Consider the following 20,614-nt stretch of genomic DNA (forward strand, 5'->3'; position numbering starts at 1 on the left):
ACCATAATTTAAGGGCTGTGTTCTCTAGGTCAGCCTCTGGCTGCACGCAACGGGGTTTTGCAGAAGGTGCCAACATCGCATTTTGGACACATCTTAAAACTTTTGAGACATGTTCTTTTTTTAAAAAAAAATTCTCGTGATGGACATCAGAGTGTTGCATGTTAAATTTGTTCCAGAGGTAGAAGTAGGACTACTCCATCGCCTTCAGGCACCTGGACTGAAGCAAGTGACAGAAACGTGGCAATTTTTAAATAAACTGTAGTGGATCCCTTTTCTCTACCTCAACCCTTGTCTTCTTTTGATATTTATCTGTCTGTCTGTCTATCATCTGTCTGTCTGTCTATCTGTCTGTCTGTCTATCATCTGTCTGTCTGTCTATCTATCATCTGTCTGTCTGTCTATCATCTGTCTGTCTGCCCGTCCATCCATCCATCCATCTATCTATCCATCTATTGGGGCAGCTGACAACATTTAAAAAGAAAATAGAATGCAATAGCTATATCCAATTAATTAAAACTAAACATAGAAACGTAGATTGAGGGCAGAAAAATACCTCCTGGTCCATCTAGTGTTCCCTTATACTATTTCCTCTATTTTATCTTAGGATGGATCTATATTTATCCCAGGCATGTTTACATTCAGTGACTGTGGATTTACCAACCACGTCTGCTGTGAGTTTGTTCCAAGAGTCTACTACTCTTTCAATCAAATAATATTTTGTCACATTGCTTCTGATCTTTCTCCCAACTAACCTCAGATTGTGCCCCCTTGTTCTTTCTTTCCTATTAAAAACACTTCTCTCCTGAACCTTATTGAACCCTTGACCATATTTAAATGTTTCAATCGTGTCCCCCCTTTCCCTTCGGTCCTCCAGACTAGACAGATGGAGTTCATGAAGTCTTTCCTGATCAGTTTGATGCTTAAGACCTTCCACCATTCTTGTTGCCCGTCTTTGGACCCCTTCAATTTTATCCATCTCTTTTTGTAGGTGAGGTCTCCAGAACTGGACACAATACAGTATTCCAAAAGGGGTCAATCTAAAATCCCTATTTATGTTAAAAATCAGCCATACCCATTCAAACAGCAGCCATAGAAACATTTAGTTGGCCAGGGGGCTGAGATCTAAATGCTCCAAGCCTGGCGGCATAAATGTCTTGATACTCTTGCGGAAGGCGAGGAGAGTGGGGGGGCAGTGTGAATCTCTGGAGGAAGTTTATTCCAGAGGGCTGGGGCCCCCACAGAGAAGGCTCTTCCCCCAGGCCCCATCAAGCGACATTTGACGGTTGATGGGACCTGTAGAAAGCTGATTCTGTGTGACCTCACCGGTTGCTGAGACTCACCCTAACCCTAACCCTTCAGAATGGAAGAGAAATGGAGAAATGAATAGATTGACAATGAAGCTGAAAGATAAGGAAGATTTGGAATATTATAATGTACGGGTCAAATTTTATGAATGGATAGAAAAGGAATATAGATAAGAGATTAAACTCATGATTAAAGGAAAAAGAGAATAGAATAGAAAAGAAATGAAGGTAACCTAGATGACAGAATGAGATTAAGGAGGTAGCATTAGATTAATAACATATACCTAAAATAAAGAGTAACAGGATAGATACGATATTAAAAAAATATGAAGTATAAAAGTGACACCAACAAATTAAATCATGGGAAAATGTTATCAGTGTGCTAAATATAATGTGCATTAGAATTAAAACCACTCAGGGAAGAGTTTAGAAGGAGGGAGAGGAAGGAAGGAAGGAAGGAAGGAAGGAAGGAAGGAAGGAGAGGAAGGTAGTAAGGGGGAGAGAAGGAGTAAGAAGGTAGGGAGAGGAGATGGAGATAGAGAGAGGGGAGTATGGAGAAAAGGGGGGGAAACTGACTGACTTTTTTAATTAAAAAGTTTTTTTATTTATAATACATTTAAAAAACATCACATATACATAACAATGTAACACAATAGAGGCAGATAACAAAAAGAAAAGATAGGTGATGACAGTCTAATCATTATATACACTGGTTATTCCCTTTTTCCCCCCTATTAATTTTCCAATTTAAATTTGAATTGCTTTACAACTTCTCCATCGTACTTTCTAGCTTTGAATCTTGGTTTTCCTCTCTATCCAGTTATATAATTTATTCCAGGTTTCAAAATAATCTGTATCCGATTTGTCCTTTAAATCTAGTTTGTCCATCTCTGTGCATGTTAGAATTTTGAATAAGATTTCTTCTTCTGTAGGGGTTTTTTTATTTTTTCATTTCTGAGCATAGGCTATTCTTCCTGCAGTTAAAATATGTCACTTTATTTTTCTCATATTTGTCGATGGTTTTTCCCAATAATCCCTATAATTTTTTCCCAATAATCCCTTGCTTTGGGGCCTTTCCACCACATGTGACAATATGTTCCAATAGTCTTTTTGCGTTTCCAGCATGTTCCTGATATGTTTTGATTCATTTTAGCCAATCTTACTGGTTTTCTTTATAAGGAGTAGCCAGTGTTCATTTTCTGTTCCTATGCCACAAATCTTGCCAATTATCTAAATTAATGTTCAGAATTAAAATCAATTGATTAATAAAAGCAAGGCTAATCTGGGTCTACGGAGAAGGGCAGCCTAGAAATCTATAATAATAAAATAAATAATTAAAAATAGGTTATTGAATTCTGATTGATTGGGAAATGTCTATGCTATTGATCTATTCTTAAAGTACATGTAAAAAAAATTAAAAAGAGGTGAGGATTGTAGCAAGAGGAAGCAGGTGAGAAAATAATGTAGAACTTGCATCTCTCCCCCCCCATCCTATGTTTTTCTTAAAAAATCCAAATGTTTTTAACTTGCTAATAGGGCGAGAGGATTAATATTATCAGCAGATTACTCTTAAAATTATTATTATTATTTATTGGATTTGTATGCCGCCCCTCTCCGTAGGCTCGGGGCGACTAACAACAGTAGTACAAAACAGCATGTAAATCCAATACTAAAATAGTTAAAAACCCTTATTTGTAAAACCAAACATACATACAAACAAACATACCATGCATAAATTGTAAAGGCCTAGGGGGAAAGAAAATGCCCTGGAGTGAGTTCCACTCCAGAAAGAATGGATTAGTCCTGGCAAATGGAAAGCAACAGACTTCCTGACAGTAAAGTTTGGACAGAAAACCTTGAATGTTTAAACAAGGGAATGAATTTGTGTTGGAAAAGCAAACTCGTCCACACCTTCTTATCATCCCCCCAAGGCAACGGTGTAATTAAGATGATGATAGTGTTGAGGTGTGATAAGCACCTCACAATTTACTATAGGTAGCTCTCTCCTCTGCGGGGCTAACTAGATTATCTCTCTCCCACCCATCCACCCGGTTTATCTTGGCACAAATGTGTATTTTCGAAAAGGGGTTTTCAAAATGTAAAAAGACAACGGATATTGAAGTCTTCTTTTCTGGAACTCTGAACAGTTTTGTCTTGGTGTGTCAATTGTTCTCTAAAACAGTCTTTCCCAACCTTGGCAACTTGAAGATATCTGGACTTCAACTCCCAGAATTCCCCAGCCAGCATTTGCTGGGCAGGGGAATTCTGGAAGTTGAAGTCTAAATATCTTCAAGTTGCCAAGGTTGGGAAAGACTGCTCTAAAAGACCAAAATTAATAAGAGATTAGATTTCTCCCTTTCCTCCTGTCGTTTCGATAGTTAAAATATGACATCCAAAAGATTTTATTTCTTCGATTTTTATGCCACTCTTCTTCTCCTTAGACTCAGGACAGCTTACAACATGTTAGCAACAGCACTTTTTAACACAGCCCGCCAATTGCCCCCACAATCCGGGTCCTCATTTGACCCACCTCGGAAGGATGGAAGGCTGAGTCAACCTTGAGCCGGTGATGAGATTTGAACCGCTGACTTACAGATCTACAGTCAGCTTCAGTGGCCTGCAGTACAGCACTCTACCTGCTGCGCCACCCCGGCTCATTGAAACTCTGGAAAATATTGAATATTGAATTGGATATTGAAACTCTAGAAAAAGTACAGAAGAAACCAAAACATACAAGCAAAGGTTGCAGGAACTGGGCATGGATAGTCTAGAGCAGTGTTTCCCAACCGTGGCAACTTGAAGATATTTGGACTTCAACTCCCAGAATTCCCCAGCCAGCAAATGCTGGCTGGGGAATTCTGGGAGTTGATGTCCAAATATCTTCAACTTGCCAAGGTTGGGAAACACTGCTCTAGAGAAGAGGGGGACTTGTGGGGGGGGCATGATAGCAGTATACAGATATTTAACTAGGGTCTTCGGTCTTCGGAGAAGGGCGGCATATGAGTCTAAGAATAATAATAATAATAATAATAATAATAATAATAATAATAATAATAATAATAATAATAATAATAAATAAATAATAATAATAAATAAATAATAATAATAAATAAATAATAATAATAATATTTGAGAGGTTGCCACAAAGAGGAGGGGGTCACCCTTTTTTCTAAAGCCCCCAAAGGCCAGACCAAGAGCAACAGATGGAAGCTGACCAAGGAGAGATTCAACCTGGAAATAAGGAAGAACTTCCTGACGGTGAAAGCGATCAACCGGTGGAATGTCCTGCCCACGGAGGTTGTGAATGCCCCAACACAGGAGACTGGCCTGCCATAGGTCTGGGATGCTATAGGGTAGAAGATCTACAGGGTCCCTTCCAACGCAAACTTTAAATAAAATGACATCCTCAACTATACACGATGTGGCAACTTCTATACTGCTTGTTAAATTGGATGTCTGTCTACAAACTTAAATCCCATCGTGTTTGAGATCTTGCAGAATGATTTACTGGAAGCTGAAACTGCCCATGGAGCTGCTGGTCCAGTTGTACAGAGGAAACATCGAGTCTGTCATCTGCACCTCTGTAACTGTCTGGTTTGGTTCTGCAACGCAACAAGACGGACACAGACTTCAGAGGAAAATCAGAACGGCAGAACAAAACAATTGCTACCCACCTGCCTTCCATTGAGGACCTGTAGACTGCACGGGTCAAAAAGAGGATCGAGAAAATATCTACGGACCCCTCGCATGCTGGACATCAACTGTTTCAACTCTCACCCTCAAAACGTCGCTACAGAGCTCTGCACGCCAAGACAACTAGACACAAGAAGAGTTTTTCCCCGAATGCTGTCACTCTACTAAACAAATAATTCCCTCAACACTGTCAGACTTTCTACTAAATCTGCACTTCTGTTCTACTAGGTTTTTCTCATCCTTCCTATCATCTTTTTCTTCCCACTTAGGACTGTATGACTGTAACTTGTTGCTAGTATCCTAAGATTTTTTATTAATATTGATTGTTTCTTCATTGCTTATTTGACCCATATGATTATCATTAAGTGTTGGACCTTCTGATTCTTGACAAATGTATCTTTTATTTGATGTACTCTGAGAGCATCTGCACCAAAGACAAATTCCTTGTGTGTCCAATCACACTTGGCCAATAAAATTCTATTCTATTCTATTCTATTCTAAATTGGATGCCTGTCTACAATCTTAAATCCCATCGTGTTTGAGATCTTGCACATGATTTACAGAATGACAGAGTCGGAAGGGACCTTGGAGGTCTTCTAGTCCAACCCCCTGCTTAGGCAGGAAACCCTACACCACTTCAGACAGACGGTTATCCAATATCTCCTTAAAAACATCCAGTTTTGGAGCATTCACAACTTCTGGTGGCAAGTCGTTCCACTGTTTAATTGTTCTCACTGTCGGGAAATTTCTCCTTGGTTCTAAGTTGCTTCTCTCCTTGGTTAGTTTCCACCCATTGCTAAAGTGTCCTGCCCTCAGGTGCTTTGGAGAATAGTTTGACTCCCTCTTTGTGGCAGCCCGTCAAATATTGGAAGACTGTCCTCACTTCACCTCCACTGGTCCTTCTTTTTCACCAGACTGGCCAAACCCAATTCAATTCAATTCAATTCAATTTATTAGATTTGTATGCCGCCCCTCTCTGATGATTCCTGCAACCACTCTGCAAATTGTAACATTTCAACCAATGCAAAGCCCGAACCCATTTTTTTCCTCTCTTGAACCAGCAACCAAGCCAGGGAGATAGAAGAACAAGTCCGAAAGAAAACACATTTTTATCATTCTTGAGCAAGCAGACACACATTCTGGACACCCTAAAATGCAGACCAGCCTGTTCTATCGCTGGGCTCCGGAGTGATAAAAGCAAGCAAACAACAAGGGAGGCAGCCCCAGCTTCGATTTCCATCACATAGAAACATAGAAACATAGAAGACTGACGGCAGAAAAAGACCTCATGGTCCATCTAGTCTGCCCTTATACTATTTCCTGTGTTTTATCTTACAATGGATATATGTTTATCCCAGGCATGTTTAAATTCAGTCCCTGTGGATTTGCTGGAAGTTTGTTCCAAGCATCGACTACTCTTTCAGTAAAATAATATTTTCTTATGTTGCCTTTGATCTTTCCCCCAACTAACTTCAGATTGTGGCCCCTTGTCATTGGGTTCACTTTCCTATTAAAAACACTTCCCTCCTGGACCTTATTTAACCCTTTAACATATTTAAACGTTTCGATCCTGTCCCCCCTTTCCCTTCTGTCCTCCAGACTATACAGTCTGAGTTCATGAAGTCTTTCCTGATACGTTTTATGCTTAAGACCTTCCACCATTCTTGTAGCCCGTCTTTGGACCCCTTCAATTTTGTCAATATCTTTTTGTAGGTGAGGTCTCCAGAACTGAACACAGTACTCCAAATGTGGTCTCACATCTAATAAACACCATTATTATTATTATTATTATTATTATTATTATTATTATTATTATTATTATTATTATTATAATTACGCTGGTTGCGATTCAAAAACGGACACAACGAACTCACAGGTGGGTTGTTATTATTATTATTATTTGGTTTACAATTTTACATACCATAGTAAGTTCTTAACGAAGTCATTAGCAGCAATGCTCTGGGAAGAGCCCAAGAAACTGTTGGGGTTTTTTTGCGACGTTTGGAAGTTGGAACAAGACCGAGAGGCAGCATGCTGGGGCCCATTTACGTCCGGGTTGGAGAGGAAGAGTAATTCATTACTTGATGAAGTGGAGGGCGTCGCTGTGCACGATGGACCCTTTCGAACAATCCAGGCTGGTCAGCAGGCGGAAGCCGCACTTGAGCGCCATCATGATGGCTTCGAACTTGAGCGTCTCCAAAGTGCAGACAAAGGTGTTGTCTTCCTTCAAAACCAGCCGCGTCCCGTTCTCCGACTTGATGAAGTATTTGAACTGGATGACGTTGGAAGAGACGGTGAACTCTTCGGGGAAACCGTCCAGCCGGCTTTTCGAAACCAAGACGATGCGGGATTTGATCTTGGCGATGAAATCGGGCGCGTTGCAAAAAATCCGCAGGCCCTGGGCACGGTCGTGGCTGTCGGTGATCTCCAGAAAGGTGGCTTCCCTGGATGCCAGCTGTTCCTTCTCCCACCTGGATTTCACCGCCTCCCCCAAGGGGTGAAGCTGGAAGAATTCGGCCTCTTGGGCCAGAAGTTGGTTCTCTTTGAAACCCTCCGGGAGCAGCAGTTCCCCGTTGCGGAGGAAGTTCAAGACGTGCCGGAATAAGAGACCATCCCTGTCGATGAAGAAATTGCCTTCCGCGTCCAACGGGCAGAGCATCTTCCCGGTCACCACTCTTTCCAGAAAAGAGTCTGTGTATTTGGTGAGCGTTTGCCTCTGGGTAACGTAGAGGTAGCCCCCTACGTTGAGAGTCACCGGAGACATGATGCTCCGATGTTTGCTTTGGTCCCTGCCTTCCGACCACGAAGACACGCTGCCTTTTTTCTCGCTCTCCATCTCCCCAACCCCCGGTGGGTTTTCCTCCTTGGGTCGCTCCTAGGACGGGGCCCACCTGTCGCTCGCTACTCGGCTTGGCGCAAGGAGGAGGAGGACAGGCGCCTTTCCCCAAAGCCCCTCGGAGCACGTTCGGGAAAGGAGCCGCATGAGCTTTGCCAGCGCAGTTTTGCAGTAGGTGGCGTAGGAACTGTGTGTGCTAGCAAGGAGCAGGTCTGGGGAAATCTCAATTTGCATTTAACTGTGTGAGGGGAAGAGGAGGCTTCCTGGTTTTGGGAGGTGGGGGGAGAGAAAGGAAGGAAGGGGGGGGAGAGGAAAAAGTGGGCTTTTCTTTGCCTCTTTGAAGTCCCCGGAATTTATCTTATAAAGGATAATGTTTCTGCCATGGAAAGAAAGTGGATTTGCCCACAATGCCACCTTAAGGCTGAAACCCAGATTTTGGGGGGCGGTGGAATTAAAGAGCTCGCCTTCAGCTCTCCAAGATACCTTTTTAAGGGGTTCGTAAACATTCCGAACAACAGCAGCAACAAAACAGCAACCCTGCTCCGCTCAAGTCTCATTTTTTTCCATAGCTTTTGCATCCCTATTGTTGTCGGGTCCATCGCTCTACACAAAGGCAGCCGTGAAAATATTGACTTGCTTTGAAACCCGATTTGCTGAGAACAGTGGAGCCTCTGAGGGTGTTATTTACGATAGAAACCCACCACACTTTGCCTGCAAATTGCAACGGTGGGAGGGGATAAAGGACTTTACTGCAAAATTTGATTTACAGGGAGAGGTTTGAAGGATGGGGTTTGTCTTCAGCCCAAATGGGTTTGCTCTTTCTGTGGATAAATACAATAGAATAGAATTCTTTATTGGCCAAGTGTGACTGGACACACAAGGGATTTGTCTTTGGTGTATCTGCTCTCAGTGTATATAAAAAAAATATAGATTTGTCAAGAATCAGGAGGCCCAACACTTAATGATTGTCATAGGGGTCAAATAAGCAATGAAGAAACAATCAATATTGATAAAAATCTAAGCAACAAGTTGCAGTCATACAGTCCTAAGTGGACACATAAAGAGACATATAGAAACATAGAAGATTGACAGCAGAAAAAGACCTCCTGGTCCCTCTAGTCTGCCCTTATACTATTTCCTGTATTTTATCCTAGGATGGTTCTATGTTTATCCCAGGCATGTTTACATTCAGTGACTATGGATTTACCAACCATGTCGGCTGGAAGTTTGTTCCAAGCATCTACTAATAAGCATCTACAGACAAATAATGTTTTCTCGCGTTGCTTCTGATCTTTCCCCCAACTAATCTCAGGTTGTGCCCCCTTGTTCTTCTGTTCTTGTGACACTTTACCAACACTTTAGGTTAGGAGAAAGGTGAGAGAAAGACGGGTTAGCTGCCGTGGCTTTAAAGGTTGACTTTTCTTTCAAAAATGTAAAACATTTGCACCAAGTTGTAAGGCAGAGGGGAAAAAATCGATGGCTGATATCTCTTTAAGAGGAGGTGAGAATATATGCCAGACTTCCACAGCACAAATAGTCAATAAACATCCGCAGCTTTCTATTACAAGAATGAGCCTTTAAAACGAAGGGAGCTCGTGGCTTATTTGCCAGAATGAAGGACCAGGAATCAAACTTGGGAGAGGGGCTCTTCCAGCTACAGGTGGTCCTCGACTTCGATCGCTAAGCGAGACTCTTGTTAAGGTGGTTTCGCTCCATTTTATCACCTTTCTTGACCCAGTTGTGGAAGTTGGACACACACTGGCCAGCCGAAGACCTTCGAGACCCCTCGGAGGTGTAGATAAAATCAGAAGGAGCCCAGACACACCCCGACAGATGGATCGGTTTTGTTAAAAAGCACACTCTTTCTTTTCTCTCTCTCTTTGTCTCTCTCCTGCTTTCCCTCTCTCTTTTCTTTCTCTTTTTCTGTCTTTCTCTCAGTCTGTATGCCTCTCCCCCACCCTCTTCTTTCTCTCTCCCTATCTCTCCTTCCTTCCTTCCCTCTGCCTCTCTCTCCCACCCTCTTTTTCTGTTCCTCCTTTCTTTTTCCCTGTCTTTCTATCTTTCTGTGTGTCTTCATCACCCTTTCTTTCTCCCTATCTCCTTCCTTCCTTCCCTTTTCTTTCCTTTCTCTTTCTTTCATTCATTGTTTTCCTTCCTTCCTTCCTTCCTTCCTTCCTCTTGTTTCTCTCCCCTCACCCTTCTCCTTCCCACACCCCCCCCCCAACCCACTGCAACCTGAAACCTTTGCTGAGGATCATGGACCAGTTCTATTGAGAGCTCATAATTAATGCCATGGATTTTATTCATTAGCTCAGCACAAGAAAGCTAACGTGCAAAGTACAATAGAATAGAATAGAATTTTATTGGCCAAGTGTGATTGCACACACGAGGAATTTGTCTTTGGTGCATATGCTCTCAATGTCCATAAAAGAAAAAGATGCATTTGTCCAGAATCATGAGGTACAACACTTAATGATTGTCACAGGGGTCAAATAAGCAATCAGGAAACAATATTAATAAAAATCTTAAGGATATAAGCAACAAGTTACAGTCATATAGTCCTAAATGGAAGGAAATGAGTGATAGGAATGATGAGAAAAAATTAGTAGTAATAGTAGTGCAGACTTAGTAAATAGTTTGACAGTGTTGAGGGAATTCTTTGTTTAGCAGAGTGAGGGTGTTTGGGAAAAACTGTTCTTGTGTCTACTTGTCTTGGTATGTAGTGACGTTTTGAGGGTAGAAACTGAAACAGTTTATGTCCAGGATGAGAAGGGTCAGTCAATATTTTCACGACCCTCTTTTTGACTTGTGCAGTATACGTTTTTTCTGCAGTTCTGATTATTCTTATTAGCAGATTTAAAAAATGTATATTCCTTGCCCTGCAAATCGTATTCAGATCCCTTATAAACAGCGGCTCTATTAACAACGAAATCCTTTCTGTGAATTATGCTACCTCGCCCTGTTTTCCTGGTGGAACCAAGCCATGTGCTGGCATCCCTTTCATGAAAACACCGAATTTCTAGTTTTGTGCACCTGTATTGCACGAGAAAAGCAGATTGATTCTTTTTATAACGTTGGGGAATGTCTCCTCTATTTATAATCGGGATTTATTTCATCAGAATTCTTGAATAAACCGGTTCCCTATCAACCCAAAAAGAAGAATCCTGCAAAATCTTGAAGAAGAGTCTTTTGGGAGACATCCAATTTTAAAAAATACAATTTAAAACCCTTATAATAAAATAATCACACAATCCAATCAACCCATACACCAACCTTGACAATTGGTGTGTGTGTTAATTTCCCCATGCCTGGCGGCAAAGATGAGTTTTTAATAACTTACAATAGGTAGGTAGGTAGGTAGGTAGATAAATAAATAGATAGATAGATAGATAGATAGATAGATAGATAGATAGATAGATAGATAGATAGATAGATAGATAGATAGATAGGTTACATACATACATACAAACAAATCGGTCGATGCCACAACATGCAGTATGAAAAGTGGTGAAAAATGGTCATAAAACACTTTTTTTTCCAGTGCGGTCATAACTACAAACTGTTGTAAATTGAGGACTTCCTGTATTTAACACGCCCCCCCCCCCCCCCTAGATCTCATCCAGGAGTCGGGTGGCCTATCAGTATGTTTAATAAATAAATCTTGGTGCTAATTCGGGTCTCCTTCCATTGCAGAAAAACTGTCCCTGGAAGGAATTGTGGTCCAGCGGGCGGAATGCCGGCCTGCAGCCAACGAGAGTTACATGAAGCTGAAAAGGTAAGGGAGCTTTCTTCTCGAGACTCTCTGCAAAGGAAATCCTCAAATTACGACTACAACTGAGCCCCACAACTTATTGCTGTGGCTAAAGTGAAAAGGTTTGTAAAGTGGGTTTCCTTGACCGTGAAAATTTATGGAAACAAATACAGTGATACCTCGTCTTACAAACCCCTCGTCATACAAAGTTTTCGAGATACAAACCAAGGGTTTAAGATTTTTTTGCATTTTCACCTTACAAACCCAAACCACCGCCACTGGGATGCCCCACCTCCGGACTTCTGTTGCCAGCGAAGCGCCCATTTTTGCGCTGCTGGGATTGCCCTGAGGTTCCCCTCCATGGGAAACCCCACCTCCGGACTTCCATGGTTTTGCGATGCTGCAGGGGAATCCCAATGGGCGCTTCGCTGCCAACGGAAGTCCAGAGGTGGGGTTTCCCAGCGAGAGGAGCCTCAGCGAAATCACAGCATCACAAAAACACGGAGGTCCAGAGGTGGGGTTTCGAGGACTTCTGTGTTTTTGCGATGCTGCAATTTCGCTGAGGCTCCCCTCGCTGGGAAACCCCACCTTCAGACTTCCGTTGCCAGCAAAGCACCCATTTTTGTGCTGCTGGGATTCCCCTGCAGCATCACAAAAACACGGAAGTCCGGAGGTGGGGTTTCCCATGGAGGGGAGCCTCAGGGAAATCCCAGCAGCGCAAAAACAGGCGCTTCGGCTGGCAAAAGGGGTGAGTTTTGGGCTTGCACGCATTAATCGTTTTTCCATTGATTCCTATGGGAAACATTGTTTCGTCTTACAAACCTTTCACCTTACAAACCTCGTCCCGGAACCAATTTAGTTCGTAAGACAAGGTATCACTGTATATAATATTTATAATAGAAACATAGACATATAGAGAGATAGAAAGGGAGAGAGAAAGCGAGACAGAGACAGAGATATTTCCATTTAAAAGTTACATTTTTCAAGAACAAAGGTCTGAAAATTAAAGGCTGGGCACGCTTTGTAGTTGAGTGGCGCGAGCTTCATTAGTCCTCTTTCCAAGCGGCCCCTCTACCTGGAACCGCTCACTTCAAAGTTCTCCTTGAGATAAAGACCGTTTCATCTGGGCTTGAAAGAAAAATCAAAAAACGGAGGAGACTCATTTGAACAGATTTCTCTACTTGAACTTAGAGCTGCTGCAAATTTAAATCCCATTCAAATTAAAGCACCTTGGAGTGAAAGGTCATTTAAATCCCATTCAAATTAAAGCACCTTGGAGTGACAGCCAGGATTGCAGAGATGAAATTTAATTTGTGACCCAGGAACATTCCTGTTTTCTTCTCCAATCTGCAACCACCGATATTCCTTCAGAAATCGAACTCGGAGCCCTGGGCCTCTTGTTAGAGGAGCGTTTTGCCGAAGATGTATAGCCCGACCAGCCAGCTACAGACCAAGATTGGAGTTTTGAATAAATACAACGTAGCAGGAGTTCTTGAGAAAACATTTTACTTCTTCCTGGCAAAAGCTATTCTATCTGTTTACACTATAACTACCGTATTTTTCAGAATATAAGTTGCACCGGAATTTAAGACTTTAGTTTTGGGGGAGGAAAACAAAGAATCTGCTTACCAGGTATTCATCTGGCTAGCGTCCTTAGTCTGGTCAGCTCCAGCACATTATTTTATCCCCTGGTTAGGGCTTTAAAAAACTTTATTCTGAGGGAGTAACAATGAAAGAGCTGGCAAGCCAGTAAGAGCTGGGAACATCATTAGCACCTGGAAAGAAACATTTGGAGCAAGTAACAGCATTGAAAAAAAAAACCTGCAAAGAGGGCTTGGAAAACATTCTTTGCAGAGAGTAACAATGAAAGAGCTTGCAAGCCGGTAAAAGCTGGGAATATTGTTAGCACCTGGTTAGGGCTGGAAAGAAACTTATTTGGAGCAAGTTAGAGTAATAAAAAAACCCTGCAAAGACATAGAGCTTGGAAAACATCCTTCTTTGCAGAGAGCAGCAATGAAAGAGCCTGCAAGCCGGTAAAAGCTGGGAAAATTGTTAGCACCTAGTTAGGGCTGGAAAGAAACATTTGGAGTAAATAGAGAATGAAAAAAAAAAATCAAAGACAGGGTTTGGAAAACATTCTTTGCAGAGAGTAACAATGAAAGAGCTTGCAAGTGGGTAAAAGCTGGGAACATCGTTAGCACCCGGTTAGGGCTGGAAAGAAACTTATTTGGAACAAGTTAGAGCAATGAAAAACCCCCTCCAAAGACTTAGGGCTTGGAAAACATTGTTCGTAGAGAGTAACAATGAAAGAGCATGCAAGGTGAGAGCTGGGAAGATCGTTAGCAGCTAGTTAGGGCTGAAAAAAAAAGCTACATTCAGACTATAAGACATAGCCAAATTATCAGCCTCTTTTAGAGAGGCAAAACGTGCATCTTATACACTGCAAAATACGGCATCTTACTAGCACAATACAGACAACAAGCCATCTACAATTCACAACAAGCCACCTACAACAAACCACCCACCACAAGCTGCAGCTATGCAAAGGTGCATTACATTTTATACATTTATCCACCAATCAGGTTGCAGCACGTTCTGTAGATTCACGGTGACTCAGCATTCTTTACTTGTTACAATCATGATATTAATTACAATCCTTCTTCCTGCATTGCGATATTACGTCAGGTCAGTACTAATCCTGACACCTCTCGGTTGAGGATGGGGCTGCCATCTGTCCATATTATCTGCAATTGTCCCAAAGATGCTTTTTTGAGAGGCAACTGGACTTTTGGGGATTTTTTTTCCGTGAAGGCGTTTTGCTTCTCATCTAGGAAGCTTCCTCAGTTCTGGCTCAATGAGTGGGGAATGGAAGGATTGATACTCCTTGCAATCATCTGGTCGTCAGCGCTCTTTCAGGGAGTCCCTTTAGCCACTTGGAGGTTCCTCTTGTGCCCTCAGGGTCACGTGAAGAGTGCAAAGGGATGAGTGGAACCATTTTGGAACTGCTGAAGAACCGAGGAAGCTTCTTAGATGAGAAGTGAAACGTCTTCAAGAAAAAACAGATTCCAAGATGTCTTTTGAAAAAAGCACCTTGGGGACAACCGTCTTTCTCTCTCTCTCTCTTTTATAGAAGTCTGTCTTTTTCTCCCTCCCTCCCTTCCCTTTTTCCTTCCTTCCTTCCTTCCTTCCTTCCATCCATCCATCCATCTCTGGTCTTCTCTTCTTCTCCCCTCCCTCTCCTTCCTTCCTTCCCTCCTTCTCCCCCTTCTTTCCTTAATTTTTCTCTACTTCCCTCCTTCCTTCCTTTCTTCTCTTCTTCCTCCTATTCCTTCTTTCTTTCTTCCCTCCTTCCCTCCCTCTTTCCTTTCTTCTCTCCCTTCCCTCTCTGCATTCCTTCCTTTGTTCTTGCCTCCTTCCCTCCCTCCTTCTCTCCATCTGTATTCCTTCTTTCTTCCCTCCTTCCTTCTCTCCCTCTCCTTCTCCCTATCCCTTCCTTCCTTCTTCCCTCCTTCCTTTCTCCCTCCCTCCTTCTCTCCATCTCCCCATTCCTCCCTCTCCCCCTCCCTTCCTCCTTCTCCCCCTCCCTCCCTTCTCTCTTTCTTTCTTCCCTCCCTCCTTCCTTCTCTCCCTCTCCCTATTCTTTCTTTCTTCCCTCCTTCCTCTCCCTCCTTTCTTCTCTCCCTTTATCCCTTCCTTCCTTCTTCCCTCCCTCCCTCCTTCCTTCCCTCCCTCCATCCTAGGAACCCGGCCGCCCTCCCCCTGTCTGTCCTGTGGGGAGGGATTTAGGGACATCCCCCCACCCCCACCCGAGTGGTGAGAAAACGTAACGCCTTCTTCCCAAACCCTGTGCAGTGTCTGTGCAGACAGTTTCCAGCTGGGAATAAATTTGAGCGTCTGGGAGCCAAAGGGAGGGAGACCAAGCAGGGAGAGTGGCAGATGGCTGTGGGTTGCATGGGGAGGGGTTGGGGGCGGTTTTGCACGGGGAGGGGGGCTTGGTTGATGCTTCCCGCCTGAAATGTTCAGCCGCCCGTAGCAGCAGTGAAGACGGATTTGAGGAAGGATGCTCATAAACAAGTCAATCACGGCCGAAACCGCATTGTTTTAATTCTTATCCCTATTGGACATCAAACACTTTGCAGACGTATGTTTATGGCAGTATTTACCGTATACAGGATTACCTCTACCTACGAACGCCTCTACTTACGAACCTTTCTAGATAAGAATCGGGTGCTCAAGATGTTTTTGCCTCTTCTCAAGAACCATTTTCCACTTACAAAGCCGAGCCTCCGAAACTGTAACCCGAAAAAGTGGGGAGAAGCCTCCGTGGGGCCTCTCTAGGAATCTCCTGGGAGGAAAGAGGGCTGGAAAAGGCGGGGAGAAGCTTCCGTGGGGCCTCTCTAGGAATCTCCTGGGAGGAAAGAGGGCTGGAAAAGGCGGGGAGAAGCTTCCGTGGGGTCTCTCTAGGAATCTCCTGGGAGGAAAGAGGGCTGGAAAAGGCGGGGAGAAGCTTCCGTGGGGCCTCTCTAGGAATCTCCTGGGAGGAAACAGGGCCGGAAAAAGCGGGGAGAAGCCTCCGTGAGGCCTCTCTAGGAATCTCTTGGGAGGAAACAGGGCCGGAAAAGGCGGGGAGAAGCCTCCGTGGGGCCTCTCTTGGAATCTCCTGGGAGGACACAGGGCTGGAAAAGGGGGGAGAAGCCTCTGTGGGGCCTCTCTTAGAATCTCATAGGAGGAAACAGGGCCGGAAAAGACGGGGCTAAGCCTCCATGGGTCCTCTCTAGGAATCTCTTGGGAGGAAACAGGGCCGGAAAAGGCGGGGAGAAGGCTCTGTGGGGCCTCTCTAGGAATCTCCTGGGGGGAAACAGGGCCAGAAAAGCCTCCGTGGGGCCTCTCTAGGAATCTCCTGGGAGGAAACAGGGCCAGAAAAGCCTCCTTGGGGCCTCTCTAGGAATCTCCTGGGAGGAAACAGGGCCAGAAAAGCCTCCATGGGGCCTCTCTAGGAATCTCCTGGGAGGAAACAGGGCCAGAAAAGCCTCCGTGGGGCCTCTCTAGAAATCTCCTGGGAGGAAACAGGGCCAGAAAAGGTGGGAAGAAGCCTCCGTGGGGCCTCTCTAGGAATCTCCTGGGAGGAAACAGGGCCAGAAAAGCCTCCTTGGGGCCTCTCTAGGAATCTCCTGGGAGGAAACAGGGCCAGAAAAGCCTCCATGGGGCCTCTCTAGGAATCTCCTGGGAGGAAACAGGGCCAGAAAAGCCTCCGTGGGGCCTCTCTAGAAATCTCCTGGGAGGAAACAGGGCCAGAAAAGGTGGGAAGAAGCCTCCGTGGGGCCTCTCTAGGAATCTCCTGGGAGGAAACAGGGCCAGAAAAGCCTCTGTGGAGCTTCTCTAGAAATCTCCTGGGAGGAAACAGGGCCTTCACCCTCCCTGTGGTTTCCCAGGGTTTGCTGGGTGGGCTGCCTTCTTCTAAGGCCAGATTGGACAAAGAAGCCCAGGCAACATTTTATTTTGTTTTATTTTTATTCATTTGCATTTCTATGCCGCCCGTCCTGAAACATAAAACTCGTGCTAAAACCCCAACATTGTTTAAAATGTTATTTATTCTGCTCCCCCCAAACAGGTATTTCTCACCCATAGCCTTAACTGGTGGAATGCCGTGAGATTTATAGCCTCTGAATTAAAAGCCTTCGTCTGCCTGTAGCCGATGCAACGGTTTTATCCCCCACGCCTCTATTTTTACATCCGCTAATATCAATACGTAATCTTATTTTTTCCCCACTTTTTTGTTTTTTTAGAGAAATGCTGTTGCTAATTCCCAGTACAAAATTAGGTGTTCTTCGAGGTTTTTCAAGAGGGGGGGTTGACTTAATTGATGCCCCCCTCTGTTCCCTGCCAACATGTCCCCCCCTCCCTCCTCCAATGCATTCCTGGCCTTGTTCGATCCCATTCCAGCTTGGATGTGTCACTAGCAGATGCCTATTATCCTGATATAATAAAAGTCGGGAAAAATAGGAGCCGTTTGGATGAGTCACTGCCTCAATCTGGACTGTGCAGGAGACGTTTAGCTTGGGAAAAGCTCCCCGGGCTGTTTCAAAGGGCGTTGTGGTTAATAATAACAACAACAACAACAACAACAACAACAACAACAACAATAATAATAACAACAACGGAGAGGGGTGGCATACAAATCCAATAAATAAATAAATAAATAAATAAAATAACAATATAACAATAATAATAGTAGTAGTAATAACAACAACAACAGAGTTGGAAGGGACCTTGGAGGTCTTCTAGTCCAACCCCCTGCTTAGGCAGGAAACCCTACACTCCTTCAGACAGATGGTTATCCAACACCTTCTTTAAAACTTCCAGTGTTGAGGCATTCACACCTTCTGGTGGCAAGCTGTTCCACGGGTTAACTGTTCTGACTGTCAGGAATGTTCTCCTTAGTTCCAAGTGGCTTCTCTCCTTGTTTAGTTGCCACCCATTGCTTCTTGTTCTGCCCTAAGGGGCTTTGGAGAATAGTTTGACTCCTTCTTCTTTGTGACAACCCCTGAGATATAGATAGATAGATAGATAGAGAGAGAGAGAGAGACAGAGACAGAGACAGAGACAGAGAGACAGACAGATAGACAGATAGATAGAATTTCTCCTTAGTTCTAGGTTGCTTCTCTACTTGTTTAGTTCCCACCCATTGCTTCTTGTTCTACCCTCAGGTGCATTGGAGAATAGCTTGACTCCCTCTTCTTTGTGGCAACCCTTGAGATATTGCAACACTGCTATCATGTCTCCCCTGGTCCTTCTTTTCATTAAATTAGCCATGCCCAGTTCCTGCATATGTCCCCTCATCCTCTTTGTTGCTCTTCTCTGCACTCTTTCCAGAGTCTCAGCATCCTTCTTGCATTGTGGTGACCAAAACTGAATGCAGGATTCCAAGTGTGGCCTTACCAAGGCCTTATAAAGTGGTATTAACCTTTCACGTGACCTTGATTCTCTCTCTCTGTTGATGCAGCCGAGAACTGTGTGGGCTTTTTTGGCAGCTGCTGCACACGGCTGGCTCCTATTTAAATGATAGTCCACTCGGACTCCAAGGTCCCTCTCACGGTTACTACTGTTGAGCAATGCACCCCATATGCTGTACCTGTGGGTTTTGTTTTGTTTTGTTTGAAGCATTGTGCTTTTGGAAATCCTAAACCCGTGATGGCAAACCTCAGATTGTGTCCCCCCTTGTTCTTGTGTTCACTTTCCTATTAACCCCAATAATATATCTGACCTCAAATCATATGAGATCTGCTCTGTTCCACATCACACTGACTTCCCCCCAGGGGATTTCTTCCCCCCCCTTTCCCAGCTACAGTAGATAAACCTGTAGCAGCAATTAATAATGGCAATTAAGGCCATTGTATATTGAATTTCTCAGCTCCCGCATTGGTGACCGCGATAGCAGAGATGCCTAATGCGAAGTTTTGCCGGTTGTTTTGGCAAAGATCAAGGAAATGGAGCCCCTCCCTTACGAAACCAGGTTGCAATGCCTTGGTCTCTTCAGCCTTGAAAGACGGCGTTTAAGGGGGGACTTGATCGAAGGGTATAAAATCAGGCATGCAATAGAAAAGGTGGATAGAGAAAAAATTCTTTTCTCTATCACACAATTACTAGGACAAGGGGGCCCTCCCTAAACTCATGGGTAAGAAAGTGAGAACAAATCAAGGGAAATATCGCTTCACCGAGAGGGTCCTTGGTTGATGGAATTCCCTTCCAGAAGAGGTCGTGACAGCTGTCAGCCTGGAGAGCTTCAAGGCAGGATTAGACAGATTCATGGATGCGAAGTGTGTCATAGGTGGTGATTGAAAGGGATGTCCATGTGCCGCCTCTATATTTTAATCTGCCAATTTTAATCTGCCAACTAATGTAATTTTGGGAGTGATGACGCTATGATAGTTTAAATGAAAATAGAAACTTAAGATAAGAAAATTTTATAAATGTATACTGTTAGGCCTGATCCGAAGTTGACCCTGGACAAATTTCCTCTTTGCGGTTCGAACGACCATTTTACAGGGGTTGCCTAAGACCATGGAAAAAAACAAATTTCCCATGGTGTTAGGACGTAATGCTTTTATTTATTTATTTACTTACTCATTCATTCATTCATTCATTCATTCATTCATTCATTCATTCATTCATTCATTCGATTTTTATGCCGCCCTTCTTCTTATACTCAGGGCAGCTTACAACATGTTAGCAATAGCACTTTTTTAACAGAGCCAGCCTCTTGCCCCCACAATCCGGGTCCTCATTTGACCCACCTCGGAAGGATGGAAGGCTGAGTCAACTTTGAGCCGGTGATGAGATTTGAACCGCTGACCTCCAGATCCACAGTCAGCTTCAGTAGCCTGCAGTACAGCGCTCTACCTGCTGTGCCACCCCGACTCTATTCTGGCATGTTGATACATATCTTTGCAATCCGACCAATCAGGCATTTACAGTGGGGGTCCTTCTGATTTTCCTGCCAATCACTTTAAAGCTCCGTTAGGAAAATGGGCGCTAGACTTATGGTTGGGGGTCACCACAACATGAGGAACTGTATTAAGGGGTGGCGGCATTAGAAAGGTTGAGACCCACTGTTTTAGACAATCCGAAGGATGCGGCTGCCGTCTCTGCCTTCTCTGATTTTGCCCTTTCTTCCTTCAGGCTGCAGATAGAAGAATCCTCTAAGCCGGTGAGCTGGACAATGCAGCTGGACAAGGCCGTCACCACCAATTACAAGCCGGTCTCTAATCATCAATACAACGTGAGTGGCTCCGAACCCTTGCTGCTGCTCCTCCGACGGGCGCTCGATGCCTTCGACGGGTGTGGAAAGCGGACAATGGTCACTGGTTTTCTTAGGGCCGTTGTCACGTTGAACAGTCGCTAAATGAACTGGTGTCTTTTGGAGAGGATTTGATTTGATAGGATAGGAAGAGGAATGAAGAATGAAATAGAACAGAATGGAAAATATTGGAATGGAGAATAGAAATAGAATAGAACAGAACAGAAGGAATG

The 20,614-nt window shown here is 43.9% G+C and overlaps 2 protein-coding genes across 2 annotated transcripts in view; one reads left to right on the forward strand and one right to left on the reverse strand.

Moving 5' to 3' along the window:
- GTF2F2 (general transcription factor IIF subunit 2) overlaps nucleotides 1-20,614 on the forward strand; it is a 68,512-nt gene that overhangs the window by 35,183 nt on the left and 12,715 nt on the right. The window contains exons 6-7 of the mRNA XM_070751399.1: nucleotides 11,527-11,608; nucleotides 20,264-20,363. Coding sequence (XP_070607500.1) covers nucleotides 11,527-11,608; nucleotides 20,264-20,363 — 182 coding nt within the window. The remainder of the gene's footprint in view (nucleotides 1-11,526; nucleotides 11,609-20,263; nucleotides 20,364-20,614) is intronic.
- Nucleotides 7,075-10,140, reverse strand: KCTD4 (potassium channel tetramerization domain containing 4). The gene is made up of 2 exons (XM_070751494.1): nucleotides 10,063-10,140; nucleotides 7,075-7,872 (listed from the first exon to the last, which is right to left on the reverse strand). The coding sequence occupies exons 1-2, from the start codon at nucleotides 10,138-10,140 to the stop codon at nucleotides 7,075-7,077; spliced, it is 876 nt and encodes a 291-aa protein (XP_070607595.1).

Source organism: Erythrolamprus reginae, chromosome 4 (genome assembly GCF_031021105.1).
Source record: "Erythrolamprus reginae isolate rEryReg1 chromosome 4, rEryReg1.hap1, whole genome shotgun sequence".
Taxonomy (NCBI): Eukaryota; Metazoa; Chordata; class Lepidosauria; order Squamata; family Dipsadidae; genus Erythrolamprus; species Erythrolamprus reginae.

Bases quoted from the DNA above. Each gene is read 5' to 3' on its own strand.
- KCTD4 (XM_070751494.1), bottom strand. From the start codon at position 10,140: ATGAATAAAATCCATGGCATTAATTATGAGCTCTCAATAGAACTGGTC. The intron at 7,873-10,062 runs GTGGGTTGGGGG...GCCCCGTCCTAG, and splicing joins AGCAAAGGTTTCAGGTTGCA to GAGCGACCCAAGGAGGAAAA.